Source organism: Carassius gibelio, chromosome A6 (genome assembly GCF_023724105.1).
Source record: "Carassius gibelio isolate Cgi1373 ecotype wild population from Czech Republic chromosome A6, carGib1.2-hapl.c, whole genome shotgun sequence".
Taxonomy (NCBI): domain Eukaryota; kingdom Metazoa; phylum Chordata; class Actinopteri; order Cypriniformes; family Cyprinidae; genus Carassius; species Carassius gibelio.
In genome coordinates, this window is record NC_068376.1 from 7,349,012 (window position 1) to 7,361,606 (window position 12,595).

At 36.8% G+C, this 12,595-nt stretch overlaps 1 protein-coding gene across 1 annotated transcript in view; it reads right to left on the reverse strand.

Moving 5' to 3' along the window:
* Nucleotides 1-12,595, reverse strand: part of LOC128016203 (unconventional myosin-X-like) — a 56,475-nt gene that overhangs the window by 11,530 nt on the left and 32,350 nt on the right. The window contains 22 exon segments of the mRNA XM_052600680.1: nucleotides 133-924; nucleotides 1,918-2,002; nucleotides 2,004-2,177; nucleotides 3,711-3,817; nucleotides 3,974-4,103; nucleotides 4,190-4,314; nucleotides 4,519-4,599; nucleotides 4,791-4,899; nucleotides 4,989-5,071; nucleotides 5,144-5,212; nucleotides 5,314-5,406; nucleotides 5,585-5,651; nucleotides 5,851-5,951; nucleotides 6,035-6,181; nucleotides 6,308-6,426; nucleotides 7,363-7,492; nucleotides 7,605-7,711; nucleotides 7,828-7,912; nucleotides 8,115-8,128; nucleotides 8,864-8,988; nucleotides 9,086-9,220; nucleotides 9,596-9,783. Of these exon segments, the coding sequence (XP_052456640.1) occupies nucleotides 133-924; nucleotides 1,918-2,002; nucleotides 2,004-2,177; nucleotides 3,711-3,817; nucleotides 3,974-4,103; nucleotides 4,190-4,314; nucleotides 4,519-4,599; nucleotides 4,791-4,899; nucleotides 4,989-5,071; nucleotides 5,144-5,212; nucleotides 5,314-5,406; nucleotides 5,585-5,651; nucleotides 5,851-5,951; nucleotides 6,035-6,181; nucleotides 6,308-6,426; nucleotides 7,363-7,492; nucleotides 7,605-7,711; nucleotides 7,828-7,912; nucleotides 8,115-8,128; nucleotides 8,864-8,988; nucleotides 9,086-9,220; nucleotides 9,596-9,783 (3,066 nt within the window).

Sequence of the window (12,595 nt, forward strand, 5' to 3'; positions counted from 1 at the left end):
ATTAAAGTAAATTCTAAGTATTTGTTTTAAATTATAAAAAAACTGAAGTTTTCTGTTGGGGTTAGGTTATACTATTTATAAATAGCTTTATATAAAAAAAAATGTGCACCCTTAGGGCACTGTGTAACTCACTGAATCTGAGCTGCGGTTGTAAGACTCCTGGCTTGCGTTGGTGCAGGTAGACTGGCGTGCGTGCTCTGTGTCTGTCGCCGCAATGCTGCTCTGTCCATCCTCTAGATCGTCTTGGTCATAGTCTGACTCGCCATCCCCAGACACACTGTAGATGGGTTCCTCTGTGTCTGGAAGAGACTCCGCTGCAGTCAGCCTGCTGGTGCGATCCGCATCCTCTCCCTCCTTTTTCCCATCCACCTCTTTAACTGTTTTAGCCAATTCAGGCTTTCCATCTTCCTTTTTGGCATCAAAAGGGAGAGGGGGAGGAGGTGGTGGAGGAGGAGGAGGCGGGGGAGGAGCCCCAGGTGGAACGTTGGGTGCAGATGGGGCCACTGTGCCCTCAGCAAAGGCAGGAGGAGGAGGTGGCAGAGTGGCTAAGATTTCCTGATCCACTGGACCTTCCACTGGAAGAGGGAACTCGGGAAGTGGTATACATTCTTCGCCTGCATGGAAGCCTTCATCTACCTCTTCCTCAGTGGCGGCTGCCGGTCTGGAGGCAGGAGGTTTAGCATCACCGGGAATGACTTCTGGGCCTCCGGTGTCGAGCAGTTCAAGGAATTCAGTGGCAACACGAGAAGCTGCTTTTTTCTGTCGCAAGGTCTCGGCATCACGCCGCAAGCGGAGTTCCTGTTTTGAGCTCTCACATAGCATAGACACACCGTCTTCTCTTTTCTTCTGTAGACGCTCAATCTCTCGCTCCAAACGCAGAATTTCCTCCATCTGACGGTGCTCCTCCTCAGCCGAGCAAGGAGACTAAAGGAGGGCAGGAGAGGAATGATATAGAAACACTGGTCAGAGAAAAGACACATTACCAACGTGACGACGCCACCTGTCTCAAATTCTGACAGGTTTTTAGACTCAGTGTCAGAAGGTTTAAAAGAAAAAATCTAATTGACTGGTTACCTGCACATAAACATGTATGTTTTTGAGGAGTCTGAAGTTTTCATTAAGAATAAAATGTTTCTCTACAAATTGTCTGTCAAAAATGCTGTTGAAAAGCATGGTAGCCTATTTCCTACACTTAAGAGAAAAAAATCATAAAAAGTCATTATTATTAGATTTTAAGTTATTATGAGAAAATATTGACTTATGTCTTAATTGTGTCTCATAATACTTGAAGTCATAATTATGATTTACAACTGCATTTTTCTAATGGGGCATTATGAGAGTCAAAAGTCAAATTATCAAACATTTGATAAAAAGTCAAATTATAAGATTAAAAGTAATAATTATGAGATAAAAAGTCAGTTATGACATAATATAACTGTGACGTGGTATGTTAGTATGTTATGTTTTGAGTATCTCAAAAGTATGACTTTTTTTTTTTATTACTTTTATGACGTAATGTAAAACATTTTATGTGATCAATGTGACTTTTTGTGTCATTATTATGATTTTCCAAATGATTTTTTCTAATGTAGCAGAAATAGGCTTATATAAAATAGAGACAAATCTATGTGAAAACCAAAAATCACAACCAATCATCGTAATCAGACATAACTGCATTTGAAAGTTTAGCTAAACATACATATTGCACATTTTTGACGTAAAGTTTCAAAATTTGGAGTAAGATAAGAGTAGAATAAAAAAAAAACTGTTGGTAATTTGTTAAATATACATTGAACAAAAATAAACACTAATCACCATAATAGCGACTTTAAGGGGTGAGTGGGATTTTTGCCCCAAAATACATACACAGATATAGATGGTCTACAAGCTTTTAAAAGTACTGTTAAAGTCACCTACCTCTGCTGCCCCTTTCCCTCCTTCCATTTCCTCTTCATTTTTCTTTTCATGTTCTCCCTTTGTTTTGTTTTCCTCCTCCTCCTTTCTTCCTTTTCTCCTCTCGTAGTTTGTGGCAGACTCCTCTTGCCACTTGCCCTCGTCTGTGTTTCTGGAGAACAAGGGCAGCTGAGCGTTTCCGTTGAAACCGACGTCGATAGAGATATGCACGGTAGTTCTTCTGGATGGTCACAATGCTGTCCAGAGCCTTCTTAAAGTTCTTTCTGTAGTTAGTACACAGTTCCCTTAGAATAAACAACTGTCTCTGGTAGATAACAGTATTCAAAAGCTGTCACTAAGACACTACATGATTGTTATCATGTCTATAGATGAGGACTAACAAGCTAAGTTTATGCATTTACACATGTACAACACACACAAAAAAAACCCTTTGCTGTTTTGATTTTTACTTTCATGATTTCCTTGCTATTTGGCTGCACTGCCCAGGGCTGGGTGGTTACTTTAAAACAACTTTGTGATAAGAAGGCACATACTGTAGAAACAAATTCATAGGAAATTAATTTAATATAATTCATTTTTTATTAATAAATAAATGTAATTGTTTTGTTTTGTTGTTAACTTTATTTTTTATTAACATTTCACTTTTTTAAATACATTTTAAGCAACAATTGTGTACAGTTTGGCAGATGCACTGTAAATAAATGTTATTTTTATATACATACAAAAGTATGGGGACAGTATGATTTTCTTTTAAGAAATTCATACTTTTATTCACAAAGGACAAATTTAAATGCTAAAAGTGAAAGTAAAGACATTATGTAACAAACAGAACAAGTGCTGTTTTTGTTCGTCAAAGAATTAAACTTTTTTTTTCAACATTAATAATAAGAAGAAATGTTTCTGAAGCACAAAATCAGCATATTTCTGAAAACTCAGCTTTGTCATTACAGGAATAAATTAAATAGAAATCAGTTATTTTAAAATGTAACATTATGTCACAATATTACAGTTTCTACTGTATTTTTAATCAAATACATTTCTTTGTGCGCATAATTCTGTTAAAACATAAAAAATTAATAGTAGTGTATATTAAAAACAATTCTGGTATTATTCTCTGTGGGGGAAAAAAATATTACTGTATTATGGGGAATTTGAGCTAAACCTAAATGTGATATGTGACCCTGGACCACAAAACCAGTCTTTAGTCTCTTTTTTTAGGAATAGCCAAAAAAACATTGTGTAGGTCAAAATTTTAGATTTTTCTTTTATGCCAAAAATCATTAGGATATTAAGTAAAGATCATGATATTTTGAACATTTCCTACCATAAATATATCAAAACTTACTTTGTGATTAGTAATAAGCATTGCTAAGGGCTGCATTTGGACAAAGGCGATTTTCTCAATATTTAGATTTATTTGCACCCTCAAATTCCAGATTTTCAAATAGCCATATCTCGGCCGAATATCGTCCTATCCTAAAAAACATAGATCAATGGAAAGCTTATTTCTTCAGTTTTCAGATGCTGTATAAATAATTTTTTTTAAATATTGATCCTTATGATTTATGAATGGTTTTATGGTCCAGGGTCACATACACGATGAAAAGATGCCCATAAAAAATCATCAGGAAAGGTCGAAAACTAGGCCATAAGTGATGTGTGTGCTTTGAAGGGGTGGGTGACACGTTTAAATCCAAAAGGAGATTAAAGAAATGTTGTTTGAAAATATTTTTTTTGGAAACTATACCTAAGGTAATCAAAGCAAATCTGTGCAAAGACTAAAAAAATACACACACCTTGCTATATATCTCAGAAGATAGGCTCGTATAATCAGTCCAGCTTTGCTTCGCACTTCATCTCTCTGCTTCTCCAGCTTCTGTTCTAAGGGTTCCTTCAGAAACACCTTGGGGTCAAACATTATTTCAGGTTAGTGCAATCAAACACAACAAGTGTACTTACATGACAGAAAATGTTCATGTTTGAGACTACCTTTAAAACCTCACAGGCAGAAAATTATGAGAAAAAGAGGTGACAGAGCGAGAGGTCAAAGGTCACTCACCTTGGTCTTCCCAATCTGCCACTCCTTTTTAGTCTTGTCGTGGAGTGTCAGCAAATCTGTGCTATTCTTTTTCTCATCTCCATTTGAAGCCACAGCAGCCTTATCCTTCTCCTTCAGAATGATCCTATACCTGACGTATACAACCATAAAAGCATAGTTTCCAAGAAAAGCTGAGACAACAAAACTTCACGCACTTGTATGCGTTTTAACATCTACCTGCAGAAGAAGTCTTTAAATGTGCGTCGCACAGGGAATCCAGCTCTGCGAATCTTCACTGTCTCCAACATGCCAGAGTACCGCAACTGATTGAGAACCACATCTGGGTCGAACTTGTTTGGGGTCTAAAGAACAAATAAACAAACAAAAGCAAAATGCATTATTAAAATGTATGACCCAGAATTTATTTTTAGAATCAGAATCAGAATCAGGAATTAGCTTTATTCGCCAGGTGTGCGCAAACACACAAGGAATTTGTTTTGTGTTTTTTTTTTTTTTTTTTTTTTTTATTAAATTGCCTTCTCATTGGCTTGTGTGACTTCTCTCACCTTGTCCATGTTGGGTTTGATGCAACGCACAAAAAAGGGGTTGGAAACACTGAGAGTCGCCATTAGTGAATGAAGAGAGTCCTGGGAGAAAAAAGAGACAACCAATCAAATTTGACAAGTTTGACAAATCAGAAGGGACTGCAGGCAGTATGTCAACAAGAAACAGGGTTGAATGACTAGTGACTTAGTTCCTGATTGTTTTCACATGCAGCTATTTAGCCTGTTCACTTTAAAGTCTATTATATGGATAAAAGTCTTAATTTTTATCTCACTCTGAACTGCGAGCTGACAGTGGGCTTTTTTCTTGCTGTACCCATCTTCAAGGTCTCCTCATTATTTCTGCTGCTCACTTGCTCAAACAGGTCATAGATGAAATCCAATCTGCACACACACACACACACATAATAACTCACACAAAACTGCCTCAATGTGTGTATTTGTGTGTGTGCATTTGTGTGTTTGCGTCTTACCTACTATCCTTCAGCATGTTCAGTATATCATCTCTAAATGTGTCTCTGTTCTTCTCTAAAATCCCCCTCACATCATACAAGACCTATAAATGGAAGACAAAAAATATGAAGAAAAGAGACAGACAGAGAGATAACTAGATAGATATTTCATATACCTCTCCAGCATAGTGTTTTATCCCAAACTGATGGTCTGCCAGTCTGGGTTTCACATAATAGGGATTAGTCTGTGGAAAAGACAACCTCATGTGTTTAGAGAGTTCATGTTATTACACTGAATGTTTGGTTGAATTGTATTATGTCTTTGTATGATTTGAGGTTAACTCACAAAGTGTCTGCCGTGCAGCTTCTCCAGCAGGGTGAAGTCAGTGCCTTTGGGAAATCTGCTCTCCTCGTTAATCAGAGCTAACATGCCCAATTTCTGCACAAACACAACATTAAATACTGTAAGTGTTAAATGATGCAAAACTGAAAACTTATATTATTGTAATAATCAAATGAATCTTTGTTCGAAGTAATCTATAAATATGTGTCAGTCAGATTAAATTAAATTAAATGAAATTTTTAAATTGACTGACAGCTGTCCATGAATATTCTACCTTCTCAATCAGATCCAGACATTCTGCATTGTCCATCCAGTCAATGGCTTCCCAGTGAATGCCTTCCCTGCACGACACAATTCACCAGTTTTAATTTACAAAACTTGTTCAAGCTTAACAATAATCGTTAATAATAATCATAAGGCAAAAAAATAAAGAAAATAGTGTGATTAGACACTATTTATACTGTAATTTTTATTTACATATTTTAGAATGTATGTAATTTCAGAACAAATTGTCATGCTCTCACGGTTGTCAGTCTTTACCTGTTATACTCTAGTTGCTCCAAAGAGAAGATGTGTTTGTTGAAATATTCTTGCAGTTTCTCATTTGCATAGTTAATGCTGAACTGCTCAAAACGGTTCACCTTCAGAAAACACAAACACTTGGGTTAGATCTCAATAAAAATGTGTCTCTGTGCATGATCATGTGACCCATGATGCCTCACACCTCAAAGTTCTCAAAACCGAAGATGTCCAAGATTCCAATAGACTTGAAATGATCTTTGCCTTTTATCTTCTGATTAATTCGCATGATGATCCACGAGAAGCACTGAGAATAAAGTGCCATGGCAACCGAATCCCGGGAATCTATTGCCTGTCAATCAAGCATGATCAAAAGAAAATGCCCATATTTGATCAGTTGGAGACAGAAGAGAAGAACTGACAAACTAGTCCATTTTTTTTTTTTTATATAATTATGAGAAAGTATATGTGATTTTACCTGTTCCACTGTGAGAGGAGAGCAGATCTCTTCTCCTCTAAGGATCATGGAACGCTGGGTCAGAACCTCAGACAACTGAAAACTGTCCAGAGCCAGGAGCTCGCTCACATTAGTGACAACTGCAGGAAAACAGAGACGAGAATTACTACCAAAAACATATTAGCAGTGCTGGGTAGATTACTTAAGAACTGTAGCCCATTACTGATTATAAATTACCTGATACAAATTTGTAACAATCTGGATTACACATATTAGGTAATGTAGTATGACTGCTTTTAGATTACTTTTTGAACTCGTTTATCACACAGACTCCAATGGAATTACTGAGTACCATATTTATAAAAAAAAACAAAGAGAAAGAAAATATATTTTATTCTTTCTTATTAATATCATGAAATGCACTAACCATTACATCATAACAGGTTTAACCAAACTGTGTTTCATGATGGAAAAACCAATAATTAAATCATAAAGAATATCAAGTTAAAATAAATTTAAATGTATCAGTGCAACCTGTCAGAGGACCGTGAACATACAAATATGTTGTTAAATTATTGCATTCTCACTTCAAGTAAATATCTTAGGTCAAAGGGGTTCAGCTCGTATAAAAAGCTTATGAATCCTTACATTACATGCACAAACATTAATAAACATGACATCATATGGCCAAATTCTTCCAGATTTTAAACATTTTTGTCCAGACCTCCAATAACAATAATTAATGAAGGTCCCTGGCCATGAGGAAGACTTCACAGCTATGCATCTACAGTGTTTAGTAACTTGCATAATTTTTTGACTCATGCATATAAGCGGTAGGTTCATTTAGAAAAGAAAAAAAAATGGGGGCGAATCAATAAAATATGAATGATTTACTGCCATTGTGTGAACAATGTAATAATGTCTTATTATGATTACATTTTATAGCGTAATATAATCTAATAGTACTTAACTTTGGAATCTGATTACATAATCCAGAATACCTTTAATCAGTTAGTACACAACACTGCATATTAGTAAAGTCTGTCTTTTAGAAAGAGAGAAATGACATCTCTCACCCTGTTGGGTGGTGATCTGAGCGCCCCCTGCTGTCATGAACTCCACATTGCCAAGCTGCAGAACTCCAGACAGCAGTTTAAACATATCTCTGATCTCTTCCTCTGTGAACTCCATGACCTTCAGTGCCTCCTGCAGACCAAAAGAGAAAGAGAGAATGAATCATCATGCGGCACTTACATTTTTGTCCACCTCAAGATTGTCTATTAACAGATCAACAAATGTCTATTCCAATTTTTTGTACCATGACATCGTCAAAAAACTGCTTGTCATCGAGACTGCGGTCCTTCACACATCCTGACTGTCTCAGGTAGTGAAAAAACTCAGGGGAGTCTTCCAGAAAATATGTCTCTAAAAAGAGATGGACACATCTAATCATTCAGTGTATCTAGGTTGATTATGGTTTATCTGCATTTGTCAATGTGTGGAAATGCATGTGTGTTTATGTGGATTGTGCATTCGTTCACCCTTTTGGCTTTTGCTGGCCCCGGCCAGCAAAGCATAAAAGATGTGGTAGTTTCTCTCCCCTGGATTCTGCCTTACCACTCGGTTCTGGAACACAGATCAGATCACAGATGCTGAGTGGGCAAGAATCTCAGTTTGGCAGACACTCTTTCTCTGATTCTGCCTTTGACAAGATCCAATGCCAAATCGTGTTATCAGAACAATGGCTTGTTTTATACTGTTAACAGCTGATCATAGAAGACTGATTTCTGGTTGTTAGGTTTGAGTCAGCAGCAGAAGGAAGGTTTACCTTTTCAAGCAAATCTGAAAGGTCACAAATTAAGGGAAAGGCAGGCAGTTGAAACAATGAATATGTTTAAGAATTGGGGTAAAACAAATCCTGGTTACCAAGTTCCCCATTCATTTTAATGAAAAACTAAAACAAAAAAACCTATGTTAACAAACTGACACCACAGGACAATTTTCAATACCAGGCAGAACTTGAAATGGTTGGTGTGTGCACTCTATTTCAGTGAAAATAAATGAGTAACTATGGTAAACTGGGATTTTCTGACACTTAACTGCATGTTATTTGCAATGAAATGAAAATGTCTTATAGTTTAAAATTATATTAAAGCAATTAGTTAGAATGCTTTTTTGATCTACCCATATGTGAGTAATTACACTATTGTAACGATCAATTTGCAAATTAGTAAATTTTAATTATATCAACTTTAAATGTACTATTAAATACAGGTACTTTGACACTTTTACACAAACATTGAATTTGACATTATTACAAAGTGCACTTTTAAAAGTATACATAAATGTGTTAAGAAACAGTCATGAAGGTGTATTCTTCTTTAAGTATACATAAATGTTTTTTTACTTCACTAAAACTATATTATCTGCAAGGTTTTTTTTAAATATACTTTCAAGATTAAAAGTCCTCTGCAAGTGCACATTCAGTACAATTAAGCAAACTTCTTTTTCACAAGGGTAAAATACCATTCTAAAAATCGATGTATTATTGGAGCCTGTGTGCTGTGAGAAGGATACAGTCGACGATGCATCCTCCCTGGATGTTCCCGCTTTGAGAGAAATGAAGCTGAATAAATTTCCCAAAGCGACTGGAGTTGTTGTTGTAGACCGTTTTGGCATTTCCAAATGCTTCCATGATGGGGCTGCAAAAGAATAAATATAAAGGTTCTGGATTTGTTTGTGCACATTAAAATTCCTATGCTGTGTGTGTGTGTGTGTGTGTTAAGGAATGTGTTTTACCTGCTCTGTACGATGGCTTGCTCCACGCGTGTGCTCTTCTCTGTCGGCGGCGTCCCGGCAGAGTTTTGGCTCATGACAGACAGGAACTGTAACAGTAGTTTGGTGCTCTCTGTTTTCCCAGCTCCACTCTCACCACTGGTAAGCACACATGCACACATTCATTTGTAACCTTCACTGACATTTGTGTTACCCTGATTGAATTTGCAATGCCATGAAATCTGAAAGCAGTTTGTGGATCAAAGTCACCACTGCTTAAACTCATCTTTTAGGTTTAACACAACTGAGATTTTTAAACTAAGATAATAATGGTTCCCCATCAGCCAGTGAGTAAAGCCAAAAGAGAAAGAGAAATTATTTGTATGGTCATACTCATTCCAGCCAATTAATGAATCAAGACGTTTAGCACTTTATGAGCACATTTTACTGAAAATCTCCTATTTACTATTTTCATGTTTGGCAAGTTTGTCTATTTATTAAGATCAAATAAATCGGTTGTAGGTCTTATATTACCTTATTAGCACACATTGGCTATCATGTCTCTTCCATAAGCAGCGGTAGCACTCATTGGCAATAGCAAAGATATGAGGCGGCAACTCGCCCAAATGATGCTGGCTGTACAGCTCCACTGCGGAGAGATCATACAGTCCTCTGATCTGCTTATAAGGATTCACGGCCGCCAGGATAGAACCTATGTTAGTCTAAGAGACAGAAAAAGTGGCAGTAAATCAAGGAGTATTGAGGTTTATAAAGCCACCAAACAGTAAAACAACAAAACCAGCATACTGAAACAAATGCACACACATTTGTGATCCGTGCACATTTTAATCTATAGCCACAGATGAAGAGACATTTCTAGGGAACTTTAAATAATCAGTATGTGATCTGGTCTTATTTCACAGCTGGTTGCATCAGTGGGTCGTGAGAGGATTGTGGATGATGTGTGTCCTTGTCTATGAGCACCGTGGCAACATAAATCCATCTCGTTTAATATTGACTGAATGGTCTTATTAATGTGTTTATGTGTGGGTGTGTGGCTAACAACACCCATGCTGACTGGAAGTAATATGATTCACTGATCTTAGCAACAGCAGTGATGGGATTAAATTGAGACATTACTGGATTCATGGAGAGACACTAAACACATCTAGACCCAACATTATGGCCACTACACAAATGTAAAAAAAAAAATCACAGTAAATTATCTGTGGATCTGAAATTGTGTCATGTTGACTTTACAAAAAATATTTAGATGCTACTTCCCCAAGAGGGCAATAGTGAGCAGAGTCATTCTCATTTAGGCCTGGTGTCTCGGATAATTCTGAGAAACCACTGCTATCAGACATCAACCTCAGATGCTATAATGCAATGCATCCTGGGATACGTGAATTCCAGTATCCATTTACTAAGATGTGATAAGAAAGTCCCACCACATTCACTCTACCGAACACAACATGACATAAATCTGCAGTCTAAAACAAGATCAACAATACACCTGCAAAAATAATCCTCAGATGCTGTTTAATTTTTTATTTAAATGACAGGGCTCCTCTAATAAAAACCATTACATTGACCTTCGCTAATTGTAGAAACATCCATACCTAATTTCCTATAATGTATATGAAAACTAGACTGATTCATCATACTGTGTCTCAGAAAGCATTCCATTTCATTACCAGAGCAAATATAGCAAGATAAACATCTATACAGCTATTACCTCACTTGTTCAAGCAGATACTGGACTATACACTGAAATGGGTTTAGATTTCATGATGAGTTCTGGGTGTAAATGACTGTCGGGTATCCCTCTGCAGTGAACTAAATAGGGCAGGACATGTTCACAACTGTTGCTGCTAATTACCTCTGACACAGGGACTGAGACTAAATAGTCCCAGACAGTGCCTGTAAAAACGGGCTTTCTATGGATTTTGCAATGGTCAAGCTGGAATGTTTGGATCATAAAGCAGACAGCGAGTCATACCAGTCCCTCCAGGCTACAACTCTAAACCAGCAGTCTGGGATGTATGGCTCTGTTTAGACCAATGAGCTTCCAGCCTGCACTCACCACCTGATCACATGACCTTTTTCTTTGTCAACATCATCCGTAAGACCCTATAGTGGCACACATTTAAACATGTCCAGAGGGCCTATTCTTTGATTTCCCTCTGTCTCACAGACACAGATGCTGTTACAGTGTTTGAAATATACAGTACATGTATGAATTATAAAAGTGTGTTGAATTACCCATATAAGAGCATTATTGCAAGTTTAATTTAAGAACAGATGGCTAATAGTCAGATTCTGGATAAAACCCAGTGCTATTTTTAGCATAGATTCTACTATAAAAAGTCTGCTCATCGAGTACTAGCAGAGCACAGTTTTAGCACATCTTCTGTTGGTATTTAGGCTGATAAACTCACTTAAAACAATAGAAATAAAAGCAGACGCTGAAAAATGTACACATTTGGACTATCATTCACAGAACAAACTGTATTTTCACAGAACATCACTTTTGTGATGTATCATGTTTCGGATGTTTTTCTTAAATTCCTTAATCAAACAGGGTTTCCTTTCAGTCTCAGGCCGAGATTTTTTGAGTTAATATCACTCTGCTAAACTAAGGCAGGAAACTCCGGTTCCTCTCTCACCCAGACAGATTGCTGTCCACCCTTAAACTAAGAATACAAAACAACACAGGATTAATTACACAGGAAAGAGTGAACACTTAGGCATTAACTGCCATCCTGACCTACTTTATCATAAAGTACCGGCAGAACATTTGGAAATGGAGAAAATTTTGAAATAGCAATTTATATAATTTATATATATATATATATATATATATATATATTGACATTAACGATAGTAACTCTGTCGATGCTTGTTTGTTAATTTATCATCACTAACATTGGTCAGTTCAGTATTCATGGGTTTCAGGCACGTAACTTTTTTTATTGTGGCCGCCATCTTTAGGACCTTTGTGTAGCCTCTTTGTGGTGATCGTAGACCAAAATAGCACACTTCACCACCAATAAAAAAACTATGTTATTAAAAGAAAACATACTTTAGGATTATATCCTTATTTACTTGTCAAGCGAACTGCTGAATCCACTAAAGTCTAGTAAATACTTGACAAATTTGATGTTTGCTGATATTTACATCTACCTCATCCACAATCCCTCGCAATGCATCGGTGACCCAGACAGCAAAATAAACTTGGGCCAGTTTCAGTTAAATTCTCATCTGCCGGAGACTTACCATCTGCCGCACCCGGCCTGGATGCCTGTGTACTCACTGCCTGATTCCATTAACTTGCTGACACTGCAGGATCCAAGCTGGAATCAGCCCATCGCTTTACATTACACAGCGCATGAGGCCAGTTTAATTTCTATATCTAATGTACTGTTTATAAAAAGGGTCATATGTTGTTGCTAAAAAGAACATTATTTTGTGTATTTGGTGTAATAAAATGTTATTATGCAGTTTAAGGAAAAAAAAAACATTATTTTCCAC